This window comes from Physcomitrium patens, chromosome 23, assembly GCF_059467195.1.
Source record: "Physcomitrium patens ecotype Gransden chromosome 23, ASM5946719v1, whole genome shotgun sequence".
NCBI classification, from domain to species: Eukaryota; Viridiplantae; Streptophyta; class Bryopsida; order Funariales; family Funariaceae; genus Physcomitrium; species Physcomitrium patens.
In genome coordinates, this window is record NC_143432.1 from 11,357,701 (window position 1) to 11,384,348 (window position 26,648).

The 26,648-nt window shown below is 33.0% G+C and overlaps 2 protein-coding genes and 1 long non-coding RNA gene across 6 annotated transcripts; 2 read left to right on the forward strand and 1 right to left on the reverse strand.

Moving 5' to 3' along the window:
- Positions 1 to 3,527: 3,527 nt before the first annotated feature.
- LOC112275893 (uncharacterized) lies at positions 3,528 to 7,133 on the forward strand. 3 transcript variants are annotated; one of them, XM_090246662.1, is made up of 4 exons: positions 3,528 to 4,142; positions 4,431 to 5,386; positions 5,756 to 5,978; positions 6,188 to 7,133. In XM_090246662.1, the coding sequence occupies exons 2-4, from the start codon at positions 4,967 to 4,969 to the stop codon at positions 6,697 to 6,699; spliced, it is 1,155 nt and encodes a 384-aa protein (XP_090102788.1). In that variant the 5' UTR covers positions 3,528 to 4,142; positions 4,431 to 4,966; the 3' UTR covers positions 6,700 to 7,133. The 3 variants fall into 3 exon arrangements, with proteins under 3 accessions (XP_090102788.1, XP_024362392.1, XP_090102787.1); XM_024506624.3 differs by having other exon boundaries at positions 3,528 to 3,825; XM_090246661.1 differs by having other exon boundaries at positions 3,528 to 3,592.
- Positions 7,134 to 8,198: 1,065 nt separating this feature from the next.
- Positions 8,199 to 9,699, forward strand: LOC112275581 (uncharacterized). Of its 2 annotated transcripts, none has more exons than XR_002967764.3 (3): positions 8,199 to 8,621; positions 8,781 to 9,222; positions 9,335 to 9,699. It is a non-coding gene; the product is annotated as an uncharacterized LOC112275581 (long non-coding RNA). The 2 variants fall into 2 exon arrangements; XR_016500313.1 differs by having other exon boundaries at positions 8,781 to 9,211.
- Positions 9,700 to 16,975: 7,276 nt separating this feature from the next.
- Positions 16,976 to 21,410, reverse strand: LOC112276003 (replication protein A 70 kDa DNA-binding subunit A). Its single transcript, XM_024506910.3, has 4 exons — positions 21,018 to 21,410; positions 20,343 to 20,536; positions 18,508 to 20,028; positions 16,976 to 18,342 (listed from the first exon to the last, which is right to left on the reverse strand). The coding sequence occupies exons 1-4, from the start codon at positions 21,090 to 21,092 to the stop codon at positions 17,541 to 17,543; spliced, it is 2,592 nt and encodes an 863-aa protein (XP_024362678.1). The 5' UTR covers positions 21,093 to 21,410; the 3' UTR covers positions 16,976 to 17,540.
- Positions 21,411 to 26,648: the final 5,238 nt, after the last annotated feature.

Consider the following 26,648-nt stretch of genomic DNA (forward strand, 5'->3'; position numbering starts at 1 on the left):
TTGTATTCTCTGGAAATTTAGAATGTCTGGTTTGGAAACATGATATAACTGTATACAATGTTCAAATACACACACACATACATATATACATACATACATACAAAAACACATATAACTGGGTTCTTCAAAATGAAAATGGTGTTTGTTTGCATGCTTTTAGATTTTAAATTTGAAAAAGACGAATGTAAAAAAAATTGAAAGAGATTATATTCTATCCTAAATTACACTGAAGCAGTCTCTAACTTAATCAGCCTCTACGCATTCTGGGAAAAAAAATAAAAAAAATAAAAAAAAATCCAGTAAAGGCAAACACATAGCTCATATAATATCCACTTGGAAAGTTTCTAATGCTTATACAAAGTTAATATTTTGTTTTTATTTGTTTTTTGACTAAAGAAGAATTGTCCGTTTTAATTAAAAAACGAAATATTTTTAGAATCCAAGTTAAATGAAGCATTAATGCGGAAGTTAAAAGAATGAAAAACGAATGGAGAAGGAAGATTTTTTATTTTTATTTTTAAATTATATTTTGAAAATTTTGTTTGATACTTATGTACTTGGTTTTGTATACATTATAAGTAATTGCATATGTATAAATTCTCGACTGTCAAAAAACATTATTTCATTAATTTCTTGTGAAATAAATGTGACTACACTAATAAGTTTACAAAAATAATACACGACGTTGTTTTTTGATTTTAGCGTTTGTAAACCGCAAGTAAATACTTGATGGGTGATATTCGTAAACGATCGGATGATTCTCATCGAGACGATGAGCGAAGACATTCGTCTATTCGCAAACTCCAATCGAGGCAGGGCACAAGACACTGTGGCAAAATGCAAATAGCGCAGGTGTTTTATATAATGTGTCACGTTCGCATGAGGTGACATCCGACGGCTCACAGCTTCACCACTAATGCGGATTCCGATCTGGCCATTCATTATCAAAGCGTATATTACTTGTATCTGTACTCCGACGTAGAACAGATACACCCATAATTTGACAATTCTAAATGATAATCAAATAATGGGTATAAATTTGTGTATGTATGTAAACACAGTAATGTTTCAGTAACTTGTGTTTGTGAAGATCAAATGCTCTAAACACTTCTCTAGTAATACTAGAAACAATTATGTTTATTTATTTGTTTTCAATCATATTATCAAATGTTGAAGATTGTCCAACAGTAAATTCAATTGGTACAAAATGGTTGTTGTAGCAGCATGTTGTGATTACATGATAAATTACAATCTGTAAATTATGTCAAAGAACATTTTATTTGAAAGTCTGTTTGGATAAAAGTTGAGATGTAAAAATGTTACATGCAAGAAAAGAAAGAAAAATCCTTATTTGGTTTTTATTTTGTCATATTTTCAACAACAATTATAATTCTTGTAAAAAATGGACTCAAAAAATATAAAATGATCAATTTAATTGGGTGTTGTTAATGTCACCATAGTTTTTGCTATTCCCACCATAATTTGCCATCCACCACATGATATTATAGGTTTTGCTGATACCACTGCAATTTATTCTACACTTCCATTGCACATCATAATTCACTTTATGGAACATTGCTGATGCATACCAGAGTAGATAAAGTGCTCATTCTTTATAGATATATATATTTGAGTGCTCCATAAAATACACTAATAGCAAAAACTATAATGGCATATGATGGATGGCAAGTTGTGGTAGCAATAGCAATATCCATATAATTTATGAATATTTATTTTCCAACCAACAAACAAATGATTTTAGATCTTTCACAACTATGTTAATTTATATAATAATTATCCAAATTATATTAAATAAAATTCGAGGAATTATAATATAAATTTATAAGTAGTATTTAAGTATCTTTTTAAATAGTAAAATTTCTTGGCATTTATACAAAACACAAATATTTGCAAATGCCTCTCTTGCTATGTAAAGTGTTTCAACATGGAAGTCTTGCAAAAAAGAATGTAGGAGAAACATTGAAGTCATCCTCAATATTCTACATTAAAATAAAAATAAGAATAAAAAATACTTCTAAACACTTCCTTAATGTTCTAACAAAGGAAAAGGGAGCACTTAATAAAATTCAACAAGGATATCATAGGAAAAGTTCTACTGAATTTTTATTCTTGTGGTGAGGTGGTGTTATATTTAAAGAGGCTCGCAGTCTCGAATGAGGTGCTCTCACATTCAAAAATGATTGTGGATTGAAACAGATTACTTGAATAGTATCACAGCTATATTTTGTTTTGATTTACTATGTATAACTATTTGCGTATCATTAAGTTATGATAACTGAATTGAAAAATTAAATTGAAGCTTTCTCATAGAATTAATAGTTAATAATATATATATATATATATATATATATATATCTATCTATAGTAAGTGCGATTATTTTATAAATATTGTAATTTTTTTAGTTTAATTACTGAAATAGAAATGCACATTAAGATTCACATATTTCATTGTCATTGTATTTATGATCACCATTTAAATATGAAGTTTTGCTTTGAGAGATGAGGTAGTGCATAGAATTAGACTTGAGAATGATGATGTTGATTTAAATCCATAAAAGACCCAATGAAAATCTACAAATCCCAAGCAGTAAATCAAGGACAAACGAACAAACACCATGGCATCTCATACTATTATATCATGTGAGCTAAAATGTTTAAGGTATTGATGATAAAATCCACTGATTTAAAAATGATGTACTCTTAGACTAAGTTTAACGACCAGCTTTTTTCATGTTATGTAAGAGATTCTTCAATCCATCAAACTTTTTGTGTTTAATAAAAATTCCATAATTAAAAAGACCCATTCAGGAACATATATAAATAAGCAACCACTTGGTACAAGGAACCAATGAGAGTAGGATTAAACTCCAAAAAAATACATTCTCATATGGAATGCAAAAATGGTGCATGCATGTGAATTTACATATTACACACTCACAAAAGAACTCACAGAAACTTAATTTGGAAACCAATCTAGTATACACAACCAAACACCTTGATTTTTGTGTTTTGATTTTATCATGCCAATCTCAAATGCAAGAATTAAAAGAAATAAAATAAACAAACACACACACACACACAAATCCAATGCATGCTCTAAAACTCTCTACATAACTTACTAACTAACCACCCAAATAAACAAATGCTAAAAAGAGCTCTTCACATCCACTGGAACAATGTCACATAATTACCTCTCGCAACTTGCTCATACATTTCATCCACCCCAAACCCACACACAAAACGTCATCCATCCCAATGCATCCATCTAAATTCATCCATTCACCAACACGCCAATTATGGATAGAAAGGATCATCTCCATGTTGTCACTAGAACGTAAATTAACCGCGTTCCCCTCAACATCGGCCTTCGAATAAGGTGATCAGACTAGTATGAAATGAGCACAGTGGGGTAGAAAAGGTAAAAGTGACCAGTAATGGAGGTTAATCGGAGCAAGAAATCCTTATAAAGAACCGACTTATTCATTCGTTGGCTTGGCACGCCTTCCCAGGCGAGCCCAAGTGCACAATGCCAGGTCCTTGTCGTCTCTCGTGCAACGCTATCTCTACAATAGTGAGCTTTCTGCCATCGCCCCTCTGTCGCACAGCTTTGCTTGTCAATCCCCCCCCTGTCCCTGTTTCGCATTGCGTTTTGGCACAAGGGTGACGTTCGAAGCCTCGTTGTGTGTTTTTGAGAGCTTTTGGTGAAATTTTCGCGGAGTTGGACACAGTTCCGGTTGCATTTGTGGCCGGGACATTCCGCGGTGTTTTTATTTCCCTCTGGCTCTTTGGCAAGTAATGGAAGTGGTGAGTCTTCGTTTTAATCGAGGAGTAGCTCTTGTTCTTCGTGGAAACGAGGGAGGAATGGTAGCTGAGGATGTTGCGTAGTCGGCAGTACGGGAGCTTGAAAGGGGGTTTTTATTGTCGTTGGTTTCGGAAGCGCGTGGTGTGTGTTGCTGCCGTCGGGGGTTGGTTTTGTGTTATATTCTCATTCGGTGAAGGTTTTGTGAGGAGTGCATTACGAGGATAACGTTTCAGTCATGGATTTTGTTTTCATTAAAGGTGTTACAGAACGAATTTTAGCGTGGTTGGTGATGCCATCGAGTGCGGTGTTTATTTGAACGGTACGCTTAGCTTGAGCGGGTAAATGCGGTTAGGATCGGTTGAATTAGAGCTTTTGTGTGTTGGAGTGATGGATGTATCAGAATATTGGCTTGTCACGACGAGAGAAGCTCTCTAGTACGCGCTGCCCGATGGGAGTGCATTGTTGTCTTCGTCCTCCAGTTGACCCTTGATGAAGTTGACTCGGAAGTTTTCAAAAGCAATCCTTATCAGAAACCCAGTGAGTATGGGATGCGTCTGTCATATGCGCCGATTCGTATCGAACTGACAATCGTCATTTTGGAATGCAGATCTCTACTTCCAGTGAAAGCAATCATCTTTCGCATGTCTTCCCCGGTCCTCTTTGACTTGCTCCTACCTTGAGGCGATTTCATATGTCACGGCGTAGCTAAACTGCCTTGCGATATACCAGGATTTTCACAATAGCTTCTCAGGGTGAAGGGCATGTCCTGTGTCGGAAGCGCGATCCTCGAAAAATGACACACACTTTGTTCCTCACTATTGATCAATTGCCAGCCTGAACCTGTAATCTACGTTTGTAGACCGCGGTGAATTTGACCCTGTCTCACAGAGCTTATTTTCTTTTTGAAGTCACCCTGCGGCATGCATTCGTCTCTTGGTCATTGCCTCATGAGGAACAGAGATTTGGGTATCGGCACTCCTCGTGTATAGTTTCGAAGAGAAAAATTCTTCCTTGTAATAACAAAAGTCTTACAGTTTATCCGTGAACCATACACGTACATTGTTGATCAAACTGAATAGCTGCAGAGCTTCCTGAAGCCACTAGATTATTGAATTAGACAAAATTGCAACGTTACCCGTAAGAATGCCTGGACTGCGCTATTCCGGACCGATTGTAACTACAATGTATGTAAGCTACCCCTTCTTCTGTGACCAGATGCACAGCGACACAGACGCGACATGGGACTCTGTAGATCTTAACACACTACAATTCGCAGTTGCGGATGCCATGCCCTCCGCTCCCAGCAGGCACAAATCACGTCGCACTCCACAGCGTTACGCGTCGTGGATTACAGGCAAGGCGGGCTCTGGGTCCAACGTCCTCAGCAGCCAAGGTTGTTCTCTGGCTGTTAGTGCTCCAGCGCAAGGCAACTATGACAACGACAGCGACGACCTTGCGTCAATGGTACATGATTTCATTGAGAACGATTCTCCTGGCTTCCCCAACGAAGACGACAGTGACAGCGGATCTCCTGGCGTCACCAAGCTTGGTGACAACTTGCAGGTGCTTCGCTTTCTTTAGCGTGGATTTGCATCAAGTGAAAATTTATGTGCTCCGAATCACAGCCCAGAACTTGGGTATAGCTATGTACTGTATTTTGCAGTTACGCTCTTTGAGGCCAGAACGAATAATATCCTCCAAGTGATAATGCCATACATGGCTACATCGTAACAATTTTCCTGCGTATATTCTTCTCAAGGCCTTCAGTTGCCCTTAGCAGAGTGCCAAATCTTGCTTGTTTGGCGTCGATTCCATAAACTTAGGGAGTAGTACAAAGAGCTGTTCTGAAGCGCTACGGGCTGCGATCAAGTTATCTCGCCACTTGAATGTGCGCACTGGTTGACTCCTATATGCTTATGCTCACTGATGCAGGCGTTGACTTCTTCATATGGAGGTATAGAGGCAGAGCTCTTAAATGTCGTCCGGAGGCTTGTTTTGGGTATCGACATCGACACGGACTTGATTTGCAATTCCGAAGGCACTAATTGCAGGGGTGGATGTATCAAGCGCTTGGTTGTCAAGCAGTTGCGTGCCGCAGGTTTCGATGCGGCTATTTGCAAAGCGAAATGGGAAGGAAATGGATGTGTTCTGAGAGGTATTCAACAGTTTCCTCTCTTTTGACGTTTTCCGAGTTTTGCGGGTGCAGTTGTCAATGGTGTGCGAGGGTCCCGATTTGGACTAGTGATTCTCGTTTCATTACTGCACAGGGTATCTGTATGTAGCTTCCATAAGTGCAGTTGAGGCACCTCGTATTGAATTTCTGTATGAATCATGACAAATTATGTTCTGTTGCCTTGCACACAGGCACATTACACATGGGTGAGTACGAGTACATCGATGTGGAAGGCTCCGGGGAGCGTTTGATAGTGGATGTGGACTTCCAGGAGCAATTCGTACTAGCGAGGGCGACCCCTGACTACCTCACTACTCTCAAGCTTCTTCCCACTGTTTTAGTGGGGACGACGGAGAGATTGGAGCAAATTCTTCCAATTATGTCAGAAGCAGTGAAAACATCCTTGAATCAAAACTCCATGCCGCTTCCGCCGTGGCGCACTCTTGATTTCATGAGCTCCAAGTGGCTTTCACCCCATGAACGTGTCATAGATAGGTCGTGGCCGTGTGTGCCCAGAGGTTCCCTGAGTGTCAGTCTGAAAGGACGGCTTGCACCCATGCTTGAGAGCAGGCCATGTGATGTACATTTACGACGTATTAAAGATTCTCTCCTTTCGGAAGTGAATGGCTCAGCAATGAACATACTGGGGCGGGATAGAACTCGTCAGTACTCGAAGTCACGAGCCAAACGAAGCATTCTTTGAGTCTTAACGTCGGCAGGGCTGGACGATCCTTGACAATATCACAGATTTTACTTGCGGCTATCTAGTGTGGACTGCTTCCTTCATCACATAGACTACCAGTTGATTTCTGAGGAGGTTAAGTTATCTAGACCTCACGGCATCCTTACTGCATGCACTGTACTGAGACCCTTTCGATTTTTCCTAGTTTCTTAGATGTGGGGATTAGGAAACCACGGGCATTCTAAGAGAGCTTGCCCTAGCGGATTCCAGATCTGCAATACCCACTTCGTATAGTCGTTTATTAAAGCGAATGTAAACCAGATGTGCCTAGTGGACAGTTGCGCGACACTTTTCGTGTATCAAGGTTAATAAGTCGTGTAGAGATGGTCACGCATGATTCTAAGGATGTATGTATATATATATATATGTATGTATAATGCACACATATACACGTATCTATCCCTCGTTGCAGTTTGATTAAGTCGTGAGATGACACTTTCTGTGATGTGCTTTTCCTGGTATCTGATAAATCTTCTCTACACATTCACTCCTCTCCATGATGCTAGCTTTTGCATTCCCCATATTACAGATTTGTAGTCCACTGGGTGTGACCCAATGTATTTTCATGGCCGTCCGCAATGTTTGTTTGTAGCTATGCCGGCCTCTCTGAGGTACATCATGGCGCAGAGAATTCGGCCTCTCTGTCACATTTGTCATCCTTGATTTGGTTTTTATTGTACATGTATTTTTATTACTTTTGAATAAGTTTTATTTACAGTGTTTTGTTTTTACTACTTATATTTAATGATGTTTGTATTCAAGTTAATGTAAAAGAATGACTTTGATGGTCACTAAACCTTTGATCTAAGTTATATACCAATATGCAGTAATCAAGGTCATGTTTGGAAGTAAAAAGAAAAAAAGAAAAAAAACAAAAAAAACAAAAATGAACACTTCTACTATCAAATTCTACTATTAATCATGAATTATGATATCTGATATTAAGATTTAAAATAAATAAATAAACTGTAATTGAAAGCATCATTTGTTGCCAATAGACAAAGTTCATGTGACTTATAATCTTTATTTGAATTCATCAGTTAGGATTCTTATTTTTTCCATAATTACAAATAAAAAAGTAAACTTTGAGTTTATTATAAATTAGTAAACTTGAAATGCAATGATTATTTTGAAAGACTGAGGCATTAAAATGTAATTTGATAAATTATTATGTTAATCTCATTCATCCCTTAATTTAGCTTTGTATGTGGTATTGTAGTTATTATTTTTTCTTTTAGATCTAATTTGAACACGTGGCACCACACTAGTCCAAGAAAAAAACTCACACACTAAACAAACTAAATCATTTCAATGGTCCCTATCGCCGTGATCTGCACAGCGACTCTTGCCACTGCGAACTCCAAGACGGTAACGGTCACCGAAGACCGTTCGGCCTCGGGGGCTTCGCCGAGAATGGGTTGTTGCTCCATGCTCCGAAAGCTCCACTCCCAGTCGAAGCTTTTGCAGAGCTTGAGATAAGTGTCTGTGTGCAAGGTCGAATGCGCGATCGAGCGTCAAATTTCCGAGTATTGTTGGCGTTTTCTTATTTGCGTAGGCTATGGAAAGCAGTAATTGAGCTTGAGATTGAAAGATGAGAGTGTGTAAGGTGGGTGTACCTAGCAAACGCTTGCGTTGTCAGTGAACTGCAATACACCCTCTGAAGGAACGGAGCATTTTGGGGAAATGACGAGCCTGTGCGTTGTGGTCTGTTTCCTCTTCTCGAAGATTCTGCAATTTCAGCTCGAGGATTGGTATTGTAGCATTCTCGCGTCGAGGTTCCGATCATAACCACTTGGGTCACGATTCTCGAGAATGAAACAAAATTTCGGGTTGTGGGTCACTCACACGGAGCTGGTCGAGGGGAGAACGAAGTTTAAGCTAGGGTATGTTCACCATTCCTATCAGTTTCCTCTCCAATCGATAACATACAATTAGTTTAAGCGTAGAAATCCTATTGCACAGGAAGTTTTCATAACGTAGAGCGGATTTCCACTCGCACTTCGAAAGTGATTGATCCCTAATGCGCTGTTTGGATGCGCTAGGTTGTGGATACGGAAGCAGCGACCCACATGATGGAATCGCTTCTGGGAACGCTCCCGACTCCAACAAAACATTCCTCACATTGTGTAAAGTTAACATCTCAGTGTAAGTGGGCAATTTCTATGGTACAATTCCACGGTGGGGGCAAATGGTCATTTCCGAGCTTAGCCATCACAGCTGGAGTCAAACCGCTAGCATCCAAAACCAGCACCAAATATCATTTCACGGAGAGCTCTTAAACAACGCAACAGGAGCAATGGCAGATGACACACACGATATCGTCGAATTAGTAGGGTTTAGCTTCGAGGAATCCGTTGACAGTCCAGCCGTGTTCCGAGCATTGATGCGGAACCCACTAGAGCTGGGCTACAACATCGGACTACGGAGGCGATGCAGTTAGGGTTTTATACCACCGGCTATATATGATACACCGGTCTGTTCTTTGTGAGTTTTTTCTTATATATTTTTTTGGTATGATCCGCTACCTATAGCTTTGTTTTGTACTGAAAAATATCACATAAGCTTTCGCTAGATGTTGTAATATCCTGGCTTGCAGGGAAAAGCATTAGAGTTAAAAGCGAGAGCTGCGATTGCTTGGTAGATTGGAGCTCTGGGTCAGGATGGTTGCAGTATTGCTGCTGCTGCCACTGCAAACAAACATCTGAAGACTTGACGAAGACGGGGATGGTGGAATTGGTGATGAAGCTCTTGGATCGTTCCTCTTTCGGTGAATTGTGTTGAGACTGTTTGTTTGGATTTTGTTAGAGCTATCTTGTAGTAATTCTTCTCCTGAACTGGTCATTTCATGTTACCAAATAACTGTTTTGAAGTTAGTTTGTAAAAGTGTACCTGAACATGTCAAGTCTGTTAACATTTGTAAATTAGCATTAAATGTGTTAGCAAACCAGCATTGTTTTCTGATTCTCTTTTTATTGGTATATACATACATAGTAGTACTGGAAGTCTCTGCTTTGGGAGAAATATGTTTAAATTATTGATGAATACATATCATTATAACAATATATGATACAAAAATGAATGACAATGCAAACAATGTAACAGAGAATCACTTAAGCACATCTTATTAATTCTGCATGAAAATTAAACAAGATATAAAGGTGAGACATACAAATGAAAAAGAAATAAAGAAATGACAACCAAATACATAAGAACCAAAGAACTCACTTGGTTACAAAAATGTTATAGAAAAGAGTAATGGTTTGTAACTACTTAAGTATTATTCTTTTAGTCTTTTGGTTTGTAATGTATATATAAATTTTGCACATCCAAAAGGCAATATCTGTTCAGATAAATACTTGATAATTTTGATTTGGTTAGGAATGTAATAGCTAATATAACAAAATAGTCTTTTCTTTACTTTTGGATCTTATATATATATATATATATATATATATATGTAAATGTATCTCACAAATATACCAATTATGCAAATAGATTGTAAAAAATATATGTTTTTTGAATAGTAGTTTCATATGGACAAAATAATCTTTGTAGTTGTATTCTAGTTTTATTTGAAAATAAATATTTGTTCTTAGAAATAAAAACAATTATATTAATATTTAATTTTATAAAAGATTATATTTTTTTTATTAAAATTTTTTATTTTAATATTTGAATTTAAAACTTAAAAATGTAAATAAATTTATATCTTATTTTTTTAATGCATTTATAAATAAGGAATTATGCTAGAAGAAATATTTCAGCTTTATTCTAATAACCAAAATTACTAAACTAATGAAATAATTAAAGAAATACAACACATTTTATAACACGACTAAAAAATTGTAAATTATTTTTATTATTTTATCTGAAATACTGTAATTCTAAAGCTATAATTTAGTTATTTCTTTCAATTTTTTAAATTTTACTTTTCATAAACTTTTATTAATTTTAAAAATATAATTCCTAAAAAATGAATTATATATATATATATATATATATATATATATTTTCTGAAAAATGGAACGTAACATATCTATTTGTGTAAAATATCAAATAAAAATTGATATAAATATGCAATGGTAAGATAGGAATAAAAGATTGATTCTGTCTAGAAGTTGAAAAAATTTATAAAATAACATCAGATCTAGATTGTAATTGAAAAGTATGTGAACAAGGTTTCTTTGATTTACATTGGTCAATTATAATATTTAAGTTTAAAAAATTAAAAAAATTAAGAATGTTTTAATATTTTTTATATTAATTTAAAAAATAAATTCTGAAAATAATTTATGTGGCTAAGAAAGCATCTATTGCCACCTAATCTCATGGACTTATAGCTAAAGAATTTTTGAAGTTTGCAAAAAATGATAAATCATTTAAGCAACCATTACACCAAAACTTTCTTTTAAATTTTGATGTCAAATCTTCAGAACAAATTCCAAAAAAAATTATATGTTATAATATTAATGTAAGTTCTTAGTAATATATAATAATAATAATAATAATAATAATAAATAAATAAATCTTAAAATTCTAGAATTTTTAATAAAGAGATGAAGATTAGAAAAATAAATTTAAAACTAGAATCAACCACAAATAAAAGTCCAGCTTAAAATAGAATATTACTAAAAGTAATAAAATAAATAGTGTAATAATACTATTACTTAATTTAATAAATATATAAATAAATATTTTTTGATATGAAAATAATTAAATTAAGATTAGATTTTCAAACCAAAACATACATTATAGTTGTGGATGGATTGAAATAAAATGATCATCACTAAAATTTAGAAGTATTATAATAAAAAATACAACATTTGACAAGAAACTTTTAATTTAAGGGTGTTTTTTTAAAGAGTGTTTTTCTAAAATTTTATAAACTAAATTCTTTTCTAAACATTGTATTAAGGATATGATATCAAATTGTCAATATACTCTAGTGTTACTAAAAAAGAGTAGATTTTCACTCAAAAATAGTATAATACAAAAATTAAAATGACTATTACAAAAAAAAGAAGAAGACTAGAGACTTTTGAAACAAAACTAATAATAAGAAAGACATTGACAAGAGCAAAGAAGACTTCACTCTTGCTTATACTATCTAGCTAAAATAGCAAACTTTTGAAGGACTTCTAACATGTGTTTACCTTGGCATGCCATGTAGCCAACTTATATCACAAGTAACTAACATGTGCAATATGTAACTAACTTGTTGACTAAGTTTTCAACCTATCAATCACCTAGATACATGTATAAAATCAAATCCATATCTATTGAGTTTTAAAAAAGCTTTTCCACTAGATATTATATAATTTACTAAAATTTATTTATTTCTATCTCATTCTTTTTATTTAAGTAATTTTAAGTGTTGATTATATTTATAAAATTACCTCTCATTTTAATAATGAATTCCATGAGGAGCAATGACCACATGTTGAGTAAGTCCAAAATGCAACAAATTGTATTTGTCACATATTCTAATCTTTGTTTCTTTTAATTGTAGTTTATATGTCTTTTCAACCAATAATAATGTGTTATAATAAGATGAAAAGATTACCATGATATTTGATTATTATTGAGACTTTTATAACTTCTATAAAATATTACATTTGAAATACCATTAGAAATGATTTCTACCTCTAATGATATCACCAAACATTGAGAGTTTCTTCCAATGTTGTGATATCAAATGTATTGTATCTTTCTATCTATTTAAAGAAGAATATGTCATTCTTGAAGATCTTCATTTCTATTATGTTACCTTGAAGATTGTAAAAATCTCAATATCTTGTTTGGTGTTGTATCATGAAAAATAAAACTTAAAATACATTAAGCATTTGATTATAGAAGAAAAATTGTATTTTCTACAAATAAAAAATTTAATTATTTTAACAAAATTTTAAATAGACCTTAATATAATCTTAAAAATTATATTTAAATTTTAATAAAATTCAAAAATATCTTAAAGAAATATTAATATAATAACAAAACATAATAAAACATAATAAAAAATATGAAAAAAATCCTGAAAAAATTTCCATTTTTTATAAAAATATCATAATGAAATATTTAAAAATAAACCATAAAAAACCATAAACTAACTTGAAATATTTCTTTTAAAAAAACTAAAGAAATCATATAGAAATCCTTAAAGAATATAAAGTAAATCTGAAAAGATCATAATAAAATCCTAACAAATTCTAATAAAATCTTAACAAAATTCTATGAAAATTTTAAAGATACCTTATAAAATCTTGATAAAACCCTAATCAAAATCTTAAATTTTTTATAACAAAAACTAAAGATAATCTACAAATTCTAATGAAATTCTAACAAAAATCTAACCAATTCTAATTAATTGTAGAAAATTTTTAAAACTTTAATAGCTATTGATTAAATTTTCGATCTTGCTTAAATTATTTCATTTATTTTAATTTACTAGTCAAAAACGAGTATAATAATTTAGAAAAGATTCTAACTTACTTGTTGAAAGAAAATACTCTTTCATTACTAAGGTATGGCATGTCTTTTTTTTTTTTTCTAATTTTAATGTTGATCTTTCAATAGTAATAATTCTTTATTAAAGTGTTCACTTTCATACAAGTTTTAAAAAATATTTTGAAAACTAAATTCACAAATTTTTTACACAAATCTTCTTTAATTCAAGTGTAAGATTACTCAAAATCAATAAAATCCTTACTAATTCTTGAAATTCAAATTCTAAGACTTTAACCTAATTTGATTTTAATAACCTCTAATCTAATTTTTAATTTTAATTAAAATTCATAAATAAATTTAAGACAAGTAGATATACAAGATTACAAATTTATATTTGTTAATAAGCTAGAATGCTCACGAAATCTTTAAACATATAAGCTTTCTTTTATTTTTAAAAAATCCAAATTACTTAAAACACCTTATACTTTGAAAGATCTCAAAAATTACATATTAATCCTAATCACTTAAAATCAACTCTCAACCAAATCTTAGCAAGTTTGCTTTCTATCTATGCTCTATATCATTTATATAATAGGTTTCTACTTACATTTATATAATAGGTTTCTACTATGATCAATAAAAGAATCTTGGATTCACCATAAGGATGAGGTTTGTATCTTGGGGTCTAATTTCAATCTAGGTTCACAACCAATCTTCTTTGGATATCAACATCTAGTTTTTTTAGGAAATTTTTGCTAGAAGCTACAATTCAATTTTTTTCTTAAGATATCCATCATACTAATTTTTTAAATCTATCTTGATTTTTTTTTATTCATAGCCCTATAAAGTAAGTAGAAACCTATTATATAAATGATAGCATTAGCCTTTATTAATTTTACTATCTTTTTGACTATTATCTATATTACTATAATATATTGCTATTATAGTTTGAATGAGAACTTCTATAATATAATATTTTCTTTCTTCTTTCATCTAATAGTTGTGATACAATATAATATCAATATTCTATAGAACGTCCAACATGTGTTGAATTTGTAAGACAAGTTTTCTTTATGTGCACCACATGACCAACTTGTATCATAAGTAGTCAACATGTGCAACATATGGCCAACTTTTTGGCAAGTTTTCAACCTATATATTATCTATAGCTATGGAAAAAGTCAAATCCATGTCTATTAAGTTTCTAAGAAGCTTCTTCACAAGATATTACCAAATTTACATACTTTAACTTACTTCTGTCTAACTCCTCTTATCTATTCAAACATATGTATCAATTATGTTCATAAGAGTTTGTTAGAAATGATACTTGTATTTTGTGAACATGAAGCTTGATAATTTCTATGAATATATAAGTTAAATATCTCTATTCCAAATTATATTTCACATTACTTGGAAGAATTGAGCATATCTCATTTGCCACAATTTTTGTTTTAGCAACTTCAATTGTGGTTCTAGATTTGTACTTGAAAATTGTTCTTTTCTTGGTAGAGACTTTTTTGATTATATTGTAAATCAAGTCTACTTGGTGTTTTAGCTGTAATGATAATATGCCACATTTTTTTTTTTTTTTTTTTTTTTTTTTTGTTTAAGAATGTAAAAACATTTCTACAACATTGTGATGCATTGCAAATTTTTATTTAAACAAAAAATGCATTATAACTTGTAGCATTACAAAAAGATAAACTATGATTTTTGAAATGCCATTGTTGTAGTTGCTTCAAAAATTGTTTTCATAAGCATCTGTAACAATTTCGGACATAATATCCCTAATTTATAAATTTTAAAAAATGAGATAACTTGGAGCTATTTTTTATTTTATTTTGTTTTTATCTATATCATGCCATAAAATATTTTAGTAAATATAATTGAATCAAATAAATATGTTAATTCTCTTTTCTGATAAAATACTATATATCTTATGATCCATGCTATAAGAGTGTCTTAATTGTAAAAGTATGATTTAATTAAATTATTTATTAAAAAAATTAAAATATAAAATATAAAAAAATATATTAAAAAATTATCTAATTTTGGTGATTTTGGTATTATATCAAAAATGATGAAAGATTGGACATAGGCCATATGAATTATAAGTAAGAAAGTTAATAAATAAGACATAACTCTACATTTATAGTTAAGAAGAATATTTTCAAAATTATATCTTTCAATTTCTACAACAACAAATAAATAAGGTAGCATAAAAAATAAACTTAATGGATTTAACCAAATACAATTGCAATTATATAGTTTATGCACTATAAGATAAAAGAGATTAGATTATATTAATTAATTCTTTGGCTTGATAATCAAAACTATTTAGTCCATAAAATACTATTATTTTAACTAAAATTATTGTACGTATATATTAAAAGTTGATTATAATCAATTTAATGAATTATAATGAATTAAAAACTAAAATTTAATTAAAATTGGATATTAAATTGATAAAAAAAATTAATACAACATAACTTTTAAAACTAGCTAAAAAGTTAATTACTAAAAAGTATTGGATCTACACAATCTCCTTATTTTTTACTTGTATTTTCACAATTAAATATAATTCCAATTTTTATCTTCTTCAAGAAACTAATTTTTTCAATTTTTTTTTTTTTTTTTTTTTTTTTTGTTGTAATATTGGCTTACAAAGAATTGCTTTTAGTCTTCATAAATTTAATGCTTATAACTATAAGTATATTGCAATATATCCTTGGCTTGAGTAGCAATATTTTTTATATTCTTCACAATAATCTTTGGATGCTTATCATTAAGTGCCATTAACTGTTAAAATTTATGATCCAAACACCAAAGAGAAATTTAATTATGCGTATATCACTATAGGTGCATGTATTGTAAAGCCTTGTATAATAATTTGAATTAATAATTTAAGACATTGATATTCCTTACATTAATTACAAATAATAATGATGGTTGATACCAAACTTTTAATCTAAATTATCCATAGTTTTTGTTAAATCAACCACTTCAGGTTTTTTTTAGTTACATTGTCTTATAAATTTATTAGAATGGTAAGTTGTTGCTCTTTGCTTCTATTTTTTGTTTTCAATCATCTTCAACTTCATTATCTAATTTCTTGATATTTTTTCTACATTTTATTTTTATTTTTATTCATTTGCATTCAATCTTATCTTTCATTTAGTTATATACTTTTTTAATTAAATAATATCATCCTTGGCTAATACATTATTGGATTGTTCAACCATAATACAATTGGAGTCATCCGAATTACATATTGATAAGAAATTTGTTTCTTGTTTAATTCTTCTTTTTGTTTCTTCTTCCAAAATAGTTCCAACTTTATTTATGTCTACTTATTGTAGACATACATATTGCAATATGCACTTAATACTATCAATGACCAATCAAACTTCTAATTGGCAAGCTTGCAACATCTTGTCTTCTACTAGATTGCCTTACTCAATATTTACTTGTTTATAAATTCCATCTATTCTTTGTTATACAATTTGACTTTTATAACCTTCCTCTAGTTGGCTTTGCCTTTGCATAATATAGTGTTGAAAGTAATGTTGTTGAAACAAAGTCCTTGTGTAAATCTGGTTTTAGATTGGGTAATTATTATACAATACACCACTGAGTGCAATACTTTCCATGATTTTGTGCTGGAAAATGAAAAATAAATGACCAAAAGCAACAGACCATGCTGCTCTGACAACCTGTTCCACCCAAATTGTGAGTTAGAATAAAATGCCGAAGGGTATTGCACACTTTGAGCACTGTTTCAAACTCAAAAGAATAAAGGAAAAATCTCTCCATCAAATATAAAAGCAGTTTAAAATTTGTGTTATTTACAAAACTTACTACGCTCATTCGACCCGTACACTAAGAAAACCTGCTGTTGATGAGAGCTTCTGAGGCAGAGGTTAGTGCTTTCATGAGGTCATCAAACAGGAATTCCGTCTAACCCCCGCGCTGCTTATCTACATTTTCGACAGTGGTCCTCGTGCCTTCAGTCCTAGATAACAGTAAATTGGTGTCCTGCTTTGACTATGCATACATAATATCACTTAATCTGCCTAGATGGGATTCAATCGCCCTGTGGCCTTCAGAACGAGAAACCACCTCCATATTAAGGGCACTACAAGCCTTATGATGAAGGTAGGTACTCGTTTAATGCACAATTCCCCATTCGATCTTGCTGTTCCAGTTCTCGTCTTTGAACTTTGCAGTGAAATTTTATTGTACTGCTTTCCTTACCCTATCCAGGAACGAGACAGTTGAAGTCAATCCATAAAAACTGCTCAAGATAAGAACAAGAAGAGAAATACCATTAATCGTAGCTTCATACCAACTCCCAGCTCTCAATAGCCACCACCGTAGCCAGCCCCTCGACTTCCACCATAACCCCCACCATAGGTCCCTCCAACAGTGCTTCTCTCACCATAACCACCACCTCCTGCCTGATTAGGACAGTCTCTAGAGAAATGCCCACTCTGACCACATTTAAAACAATTGCCTCCACCTCCTCCAAATCCGCCACCAGTCCCACCTCCGTATCCTGCAGATCCTCCCCCATAGCTGCCACCTCCTCCCCCAGAATTTGGACAATCTCTGGCAAAATGTCCTTCCTGTTTGCATTTATAGCACTGCGTACTACTTCCGCCGCCAGACCCTCCCCCATAAGAGCCACCTCCAGCGAAACCACCATAACCACCAGATGTGCCTCCATAACTATTCTGTGCCTCCACAGCTGGTTTTACAGTTGGTGTATAAACGGACGCACCATAGGCAGGTGTCGCACTTGGGTAAACACCTGCGGCACTCTTTATACCAGCCACTCTATGATCTGGCTCCCCTGAATTCAGATTTTTGATCCAACCTAGCATTAGCTTACTCTCTGAAATCCAATCCATAGGGTCTACTTTCACCAATGTGGACTTGGTTCTTTGCTCATCATTGTATGTTTCTTCTTTGACCTTTAACTTGAATATATGTTTCATAAATGTAAGCTTCTGTATAGCTTCACTAAATCGCTGTGGCTCATCTTGACTCCACAGAAAAAGCTCTTTCGCTGTATGATGCATGAGCTCCTCTCCAGTCTCTTGAAAAACTGTTATCCATGTTGGACCTGTATGATCTTGAACTTGAATACTCAGCAGATATCTGCACATAATATCAAATGGCAATAGTATCTTCGTTTAAGATGTTGTATTAACACCTCTGAAAGACAACAAAGATTAAAATCATAATTGAAGATCATATCTCAGATAAAAAAAATGATTCAAGTGTCAAACTACCAAGAGAATGATGAGAAGGTGCTCATCTAACCTGTAATCACACTCGGGCACAGAACGATCACATCTATCACAGCGCCATGTACCATCTCCATTATTTGTAACTTTCTTCATACACTGCTTGCCGTTCACCTCAAGAGGACAGGCTGAATAGCAGAAATTCTCTGGTTTAATATAGAAGACAGTCGCTCTTATTGTAATCCAATCGGGCTTATCACCTCGACCTAGTCCTTCATCCTTGATAGCCGCGACAGTTTTACGCTGCTCCAGCCGCCCTCCACCTCCACCTTCTCTAGACAGAAAGACGGTTGTTGAATTCATTCCTTCCCGATTGAACCAATCTCGCACTTTACGTGCTTCTGGATGATCAGGATTTATAACCAATTGTGTGGAAGAGATTGTGCCCACGGACTTGCCACTGAAGTCACTAACTCGACCAGCTTTCACAGCTAACACCGGATTGGCCCCCGAATCACACAAGTCTTGCAATTCTTGCCCTTCCTTGTTACAAAAATTACCCCACATCGTAAGCTCTACACTACGGTTTGACATATCCTTCAATTGTAAACTTCTTTTCTGAGTCTCAAGGCCATTCTTGCGCGTGATTGTGACAGTTGGAGTGATTGACATAACCACTCCAATAATGTCTATCATAGCATTATTTTCCAACGTCGCAACTTCAGAGATTGGTCTAAAGTCATAATGCTGTTGAGGTATCGATGAATCCTCGTCATAGCAGGGTTCAATTGTTGATTGTGATTCCAAAAATATTTCCCAGTCGTTCTTCAGATGGTTGAAGTTTTTCTGAGCAGCCTTCAAAGAACCTTTACTAATTAAATACACCTTACCTACTTCGATACGGTCATGAAATTGATCAACAACATTATTAAAACATGTTGCCCGAATCTCTCCACCATCTGCATCCAGCATATCAAAGGAGAATACTTTGCCTTCCCCTTTTGCATTGTGAAAGCGCCGGATCTCCCCCTTAGATGTAACTCGAGCTTTGATCGTCCAACGACCCTGATAAGGATTCAGTGCAGCAATCGGAATGATTCTTGCAGGCGCTTCATTCTTTACAATGGGTCCTCGGTTACCGTACACCGGAGCAGGTTGATAGGCAGCCATAGGGCGTCCATAAGAATTCTGGGGCTGACCTTGCTGACCATATCCCGCTCCTGCTCCGTTACCAGCTGCATTATTATGTAACCCGGACTCTGGCTTCACTCCTACGCCTGCAGAGGAATATGGATTGTAGGGACTTGCAGGTGCTTGACCCATATTAAACCCTCCAGTACCATCAGCCAACCCCGTCCCAAGAGTTTGACCTATGTTTATAGCTGTAGGCCTGAAACTAGAGCCACTGTTAGCAGAAACTGTTGCACTCGAAGGAGTAGAAATACGCGGCGGTGGTTGCTGCGGCTGAAGACTTCCTGGACCAGGGCCAGGACCAGGACCAGGTGCTTGATGCTCTCCGCCTGCAATCAGGTGCTTTGGATCACCGATAATTTCAGCCTTAGTCTCCACGATTTCCATGTTAAGCACTATAATAATCCTGCGACCCATTACAGGACGATGCGTCAGAGACAAATAACAGTTGAGGAGCTCTTTTCGTAAATGCACAAACTTGTTTATGGAGAAATCGAGAGCCAGAAGAGGCGTCTCGCCGCCAATTCAATAAACCAAGATACCTCACTTTACAGCCACTGAAGGCTAGTTGAAGAACGATGCTTCCAAAGACAAGACAGCAATTTTAAAAGCAAGTTGCAGCATGTAAAACCACGATGCGATAGCTCAGTGGTGCCCAAGAAGAATTACTACATCTCAGCTATCAGCATGAATGAATGCCATCTTTCCAGCAATTCTTACTTTCTATTCTGAACAGTGTTACATATATACTCCAGCAGCTGCACAATCGATCCCTTGACGGCCAGATTATTTTTTACTTTCTCATTCAGCTGCGTCGCCAACATTGCCTGCTGAAGGTGCACGCCGTCCGAAAGAACCAATCTAAACCGCTCCGTCGTAGTCTGTGAATTCCCTATCTGACGAACGTCGACGATCTGCAGGGTACATATAGTTGTAAGGAATCCAATAATTGCACTATAAACGATATAATCGATTGAACAGCCTGAAACTTAGAAAAATTTCTCTCGCTTCCGTAGTATTCCGAAAGCTTTTACATGTCACTGCAAACCCCTAAACCACATAGTTTCTCAAAATTCATATCACAGTTGCAAGTGATTGAAGCTATCCACACAGAAGCTTCAACAATTCCCAAGCGAGAAGCTGTGCACCACACGCTACGCAAATCGGCCGCTTCTCAGCTTCAAAAACAGCTGCACCGCTGAATTCAAACCAAAAAATTGTCTTCTAACTCGCAACACAATTTTTTGACCCCATCTACTCAAGTACTTAACCTCCACAGAACCCTTCCACCAACCATAACACTCTCACCGCGCAAAACTCTCTCCCGCTCGAATTAAGATACATCCTCAAAAAATTAAAAATCTCTTTTCGAAACACAATCACGTTCACACAAACCTGGAGCACGGGGCGCAGTTCGACGTCACCATTATTGAGCGCCACGATGGCGTTGGACGTGAGTAACATCCCCATAACTGTAAGCCTTTACAACTTAAAACCTAATTCAACTTGAGGCAATTTTTGAAGAACAAAATCCGGCATGCTACATGCGTACAACCTCTCAACAATCTCCAGAAAAAGGAAAAAACAGAAAGAAAAAAAGAAGAAAAAACACGTGAAACAAAAACAAAACAATGTTTGATTGTTGCGAAGCTAAACGTAGTCTGAGGAATGACAATCTATAGACAGGAAGCTGGAAAAATGGAATCTCATCACCGAGCTGCAATAGCTTCATCAAGAGGCTTCTGCAAATTCGCGCCGCTCTTTCATCATTCGGTGTTTCTTCCGCCCACCGACCGACAACGACGAATGCCGTCATCAATTTTCATTTACCGTAGCGAGGTTTCCCCTCCTAAAGCTGACAGAATTCGTCCATATCCAGCTTCATCCAGCTCTCGTCATCTCTACCGGCGAAACGTCGGGTTCTTTAGTAATGAGCTTTACACGACGATGAAGAGAAATTCCTATGTCTTGATTGGTTAAATCACGGCGATGTCTGCACTTATGCATCGAATACCGCGCCGTCATCACCTCCTCAGACGCATTCCTCGGTTGAACGACTTAGGGCTGGACAAATACCGCAACCTGTGACTTGGAAAACAAGAAAGAGCAAGAAAGAGAGGGAGAGATGCATCCTTGAAGTTGTGCTCATCTTCTATCGATCTTCACTTCCGACGTTGCTTAAACTCTCCATCCTCTACAGCTTTCCTTGCGGCCTCGACGGCAGAAGTTTGATTTCGGTAGAAAAGGTAGCGGACATGCCTGCAACCACGGTTGTAACTATGACTGAAACCGCTGTTCCACGGAATCTGTAGAAACTGGAAACAAATGGAGACAATCGAGAGTTACAGCAATTATGTTCCTTCCCTCACAATGCGATCCGCGCAAAAGCGAGAGAAGGCCATCTACTTGTTGTGATTGCCGGGCATTCTGCCTAGCCATAGCCGATCCAGCACTGCTATCTACAAACTGAAGGCGGCTTGGCAGCTCTCTGTCTCCTCCGTCTCGGTGCCATGTTAGTAAATTGCTTAAGCTCCAGGTGCACTAATTAGGTGACTCAAACCAACTACAAATAGATATTAAATTACAAGATTGTAACATCATATGTTTGTAACTATATACTATTTATTGAATATATACTTTTATTTACAGAAATGTTAAATAGACCCAAATTTTTACTAAATCAATCCATCCATCCTAACCATCATGAATGAAAAAAAAAAATAAAAAAAAATAGATTCATTTTTCCATTATTGGACATGCAACCAATAAAAACCAACCACATTCATCATGATTACTATATTCTTCATTAAAGGTGGGTCTATTTAGTAAAAACTTTGGTCTATTTAACATTCTTCTTATTTTAATGTGATTTGTACATAAATGCAATTTTTTTAAAATACATTTTATTGATACCTAATACTTATATCAATAACAAGAACTTTTAATATATATATATATATATATATATATGAATATTTAGAATAAGACTAAAGAGTGGATTTAAATGCTAACTTCAATGTAATACACATCATATTCATATAATAAATTTAATTTCTAAATTTATTCATTTAAAAAAACTAATATTTATTTTTATCTTCAAAAAAGAAAATATTAAATCTACTCACTTAAATATTCAATTGATCCATCTTACTTCTATAATTCTATTTCTATGATTATTTTTATTTTATTTTTAATTTATTTTTTGATTTAGAAATAGGAAAATTTATAATCTCAATAAACAACAACTTAGATGAACTTAAGATCCTTTTTGGGAGGGAAGAAGGGCAGGAGGAATTTAGAGTTTTACTTACACTATCTTGTGTTGGCTTTCATTTTGAAGCACTTTTAAATACTAAATTCTAATATACACACATTGTAGGAGCACATCTTCTATTATAGATCCATTATATAAAATATTAAACAAGAAGCTAAATATAAGAATTTCAACAAGAAAGCTAGCAAGAAATTGATTAAACTAAATAAATATAAGATTAATATCAAGAAAAGTGAGCTAGAATTTCAAAAGATATGTTGTTGAGACTAAAGATTCTCTTATCCTCGACTCCAATATATACTAGGTATTAGGAAACTTCTCAAGAATTTTCTAGGTTGTATAAAGACAAAACAACCCTAGGCAGATTTTTGAGAAGTTTCCATATAGTTTGAAGATGAAGTAACCTTTGGAAGTTTCTTGAGAAGTTTCCATGTTGCTTGAAGATAAAACAAATTTAAGTAGCTTCTTAGACAACTTCTTTAATCTTCCTAGAACTTTCTAGAATGTGCTAAAATATTTTTAAAACCTTCTAAAACATTTTAGAATGTTCTAAGAATATTTTAAAATTTTCTAAAATTTGATAAAATATTTTAAAAATATTTTTAAAATATTCTTGTTGGATATCCATAACACCACTTTCTCTTTTAACTTTGAATTCTATGAAGAACATTGATTTTATATCTACAATAGAATGATCAAAGTTCAAGCAATATTATTAAGATTTTCTTATTTGAATTGATTATAGCATAAACATTTCTTCTCTCATGATGATCTAATTTCATCTTGAAAATGATCTTGCAAAAATTGGAAGAATTAAAATTGTTTATTTGATAGTAGTAATAAGGAAAGCTCTAATTTTGGCTCTACTTTGAAATCCATGATCTAAATATTCTCTAAATACCTTCCAACTGAACATATTGGAATCATAAACTGGATATACTAAATTCTAAGGTTGTTGTGAGTAATACTTGTTATTTTTATTATGTATAATATCTTTATATTAGCTTCATAAAGAAATCATCTTAAAATAGGCATAGATTTTTGAAGATAGTATTAATAAAATTCCTATACTTTTTACAATGCATTAATTAGATTTTTTTGGTGGTTTTCACATATATTCATTGATATAGTAATTATACTAATAAATAAAATATTTCAACTTTTTTCTTTTTTTGCTAAAAATCAAGGATCTTTTCCACCTCTTATTCTACATGATTATCTATTTCAATGCAAGGCAATAATGGTTGTATTCTTTCTAGAATAATTGATTATGAATAATCCTCTAAAAAAAAACATGAAAGATTGGATGTACCGTCATGGATGTAGGAAAAATTTGCTTTTGAATACAAAATCGCCTAGTCTTTAATAGTCCAACTTATTGCAAGATTGATTAATCTTGATATTTTTTTGAAGAACCCATATTTTATCTTCAACTTAAAAAACAAGGAATTTCTTTTTAAATTTATATAAAGATGCTTTATAAGAATCTTGAGCTGCTTGTAAATAGAGCTTTAAAATTGTCTGAAGCTATAATAATTTTTTTGCAAGATCTTCAATTGTTGGATTTTTATTCTTTAATATATCTAACAAATCAACCTTTTTATGGTAACCATAATTGACATAAAATGGTGTTTTTTGAGTTGAAGTATAAAAAATATTATTATAAATAAACTTTGCTAAAAGTAAATGTGAAATCCAATCATCTTATTATTAGTTGATGGTACATTGTAAATACTTCTTCAAAACTTGATTGACTAATTTTATTTGACCATTGATTTGAGGGTAGAAAGTAGAAAAAAGTTTGATATCCACCTTCAACATCTCAAAACTTTGATATAAATTGAGATCCTTAATAAAAAATGATGTCATCATGTAAGCCATGATATTGATATATATTATCAAAAAAGAGCCTTGCCATTTCTTCTTCAAAAATTATCTTTTTGCATGGAACAAAATGTATCATTTTTATAAGCCAATCTAAAACAACGTGAATAGCATCAAATATTACTCATGGTAGTAGATCAATGATGAAATCTATTGATATTGAAGACTATAATTGCTTTGAAATTAGCAATGGATGTAGAAGTTCATAAGAATAATATCAAGAATTATTGAATCTTGAACAATTGTGACACAAGAGCACAAAGTTTTTCATAGTCTTTTACATTTGAAGCCACTATAAATCTCTAGAAATAAGATAAAATATTTTTTTAAATCCAAAATGTCTTGCAGTTCGAAAATCATGACAAGATTGAAGAACATAAAGTGACATCGATCCTTCAAAATATAAAAAATCTTCTACAAATTTGAACTTGTTATTGTCCAAGAGCTGCTTGGTATTACAAACTAATGAGACTTGAGTTGATGCTATACAAATTTGTTTAAAATAACTTGAATCAAGATATATAATCATAGAAGTAGCACAAAGATAAAATTATTCTAGCTTCAAAAAAGTGATATATTGTTAATGAAACATAACTTATCCAATCTTTAGAACAAGATATGATCTCATTGATAAAACATCTGATAGTCTTTGTTACTTCTTTAGTCAACATATAATCACAAAATCAAAACAAAATAATGACATATTTCAATGAATTTGGCAGTGATTTAGAACGCGAGTTGACATGAAATATCCCAAATTTTTGTAATATATATATATATATATATAGTCATAAAATGTGTAGCGTCTTCTAGCAAGTGATAACATTTTTAAAAAAAGTCTACAATTATAAGGTGTTCTTTATTGTGAATCTCCTAATTGATTTCAGCAATTAAAATTTTTTTAGAATAAAATATAACTAGGTAGAGCTTTCTATTATTTCCCATTTGTGATGGTATAACCTTTAATACAAAGTCGAAAGCATCAATCTCCAAATAGAAGGCTATGATAAAATTTAAGTGTATTAAGATTGGAGCTATAATAAAATCTATCTTTAAAACTTGAAAAGTCTTTTATATTTGAGGTTCCTATTCTAATTTATCTTTAGATGTTAATTAATTGAAAAGAGTAGCAATTTGGGAATAATTCTTAATAAATATACAATAAAAATTGGTAAATCTCAAAAAATATTATACATTCCATATTATCTTTGGAATTTTCTGCTCCATTATAGCTTGAATTTTCTTTGGATCCATCAATAGACCTTCATTGAATATAATATATCCAAGAAATTCTACTTTTGACTAATAAAATATATATTTTTTCAATTTGGCATATAATTGTGCATCTTATAACTTTGCAAAATTAATATTATATATTCTTTATGTTCTTTAAAAGTCTTGGAGTAAATTAAGAGATCATTAAGATAGCAAATAATAAACTTATTTAAGAATTTTGAAAAACATCATTCAACAAATGCTGGAATATTGCTAGAGCATTTGCCAATCCAAAAGGCATGACATTATATTCAAAATGTGAGTACCTTTGTCCAAAATATTAACTTCCATTCATCTTCTTCTTTAATCCATATCAAATTATATATTCTATAGAAATCTATTTTGGTATAGATCTTGGCTTGATTGGGTTGCTCCAAAAGTCCTAACATCAATAATAATTGATAACAATTTTTTACCATTATTTTGTTGAGGATGTGATAATCAATACACATTTGTAACAATCTATTTTTTTCTTCACAAAAAGTATTAATGCACCTATTAGAGATTTGGAATGTTGAATAATTTTTTTTACAAGATTTTTGTTAATGTAATCTTTTAATGCTCAAAACTTATTCTGTAATAGGTTGTAGATT

What these genes read in the sequence shown, in the direction of transcription:
- LOC112275893 (XM_090246662.1), top strand. Translation starts at nt 4,967, where the DNA reads ATGCCTGGACTGCGCTATTCCGGACCGATTGTAACTACAATGTATGTA. An exon ending in AGCTTGGTGACAACTTGCAG is followed by an intron (nt 5,387 to 5,755) that starts GTGCTTCGCTTT and finishes TCACTGATGCAG; the next exon opens with GCGTTGACTTCTTCATATGG. An exon ending in AAATGGATGTGTTCTGAGAG is followed by an intron (nt 5,979 to 6,187) that starts GTATTCAACAGT and finishes CCTTGCACACAG; the next exon opens with GCACATTACACATGGGTGAG.
- LOC112276003 (XM_024506910.3), bottom strand. Translation starts at nt 21,092, where the DNA reads ATGGGGATGTTACTCACGTCCAACGCCATCGTGGCGCTCAATAATGGT. An exon ending in AACACTGTTCAGAATAGAAA is followed by an intron (nt 20,029 to 20,342) that starts GTAAGAATTGCT and finishes AATGGGTCGCAG; the next exon opens with GATTATTATAGTGCTTAACA. An exon ending in GTGCCCGAGTGTGATTACAG is followed by an intron (nt 18,343 to 18,507) that starts GTTAGATGAGCA and finishes TATTATGTGCAG; the next exon opens with ATATCTGCTGAGTATTCAAG.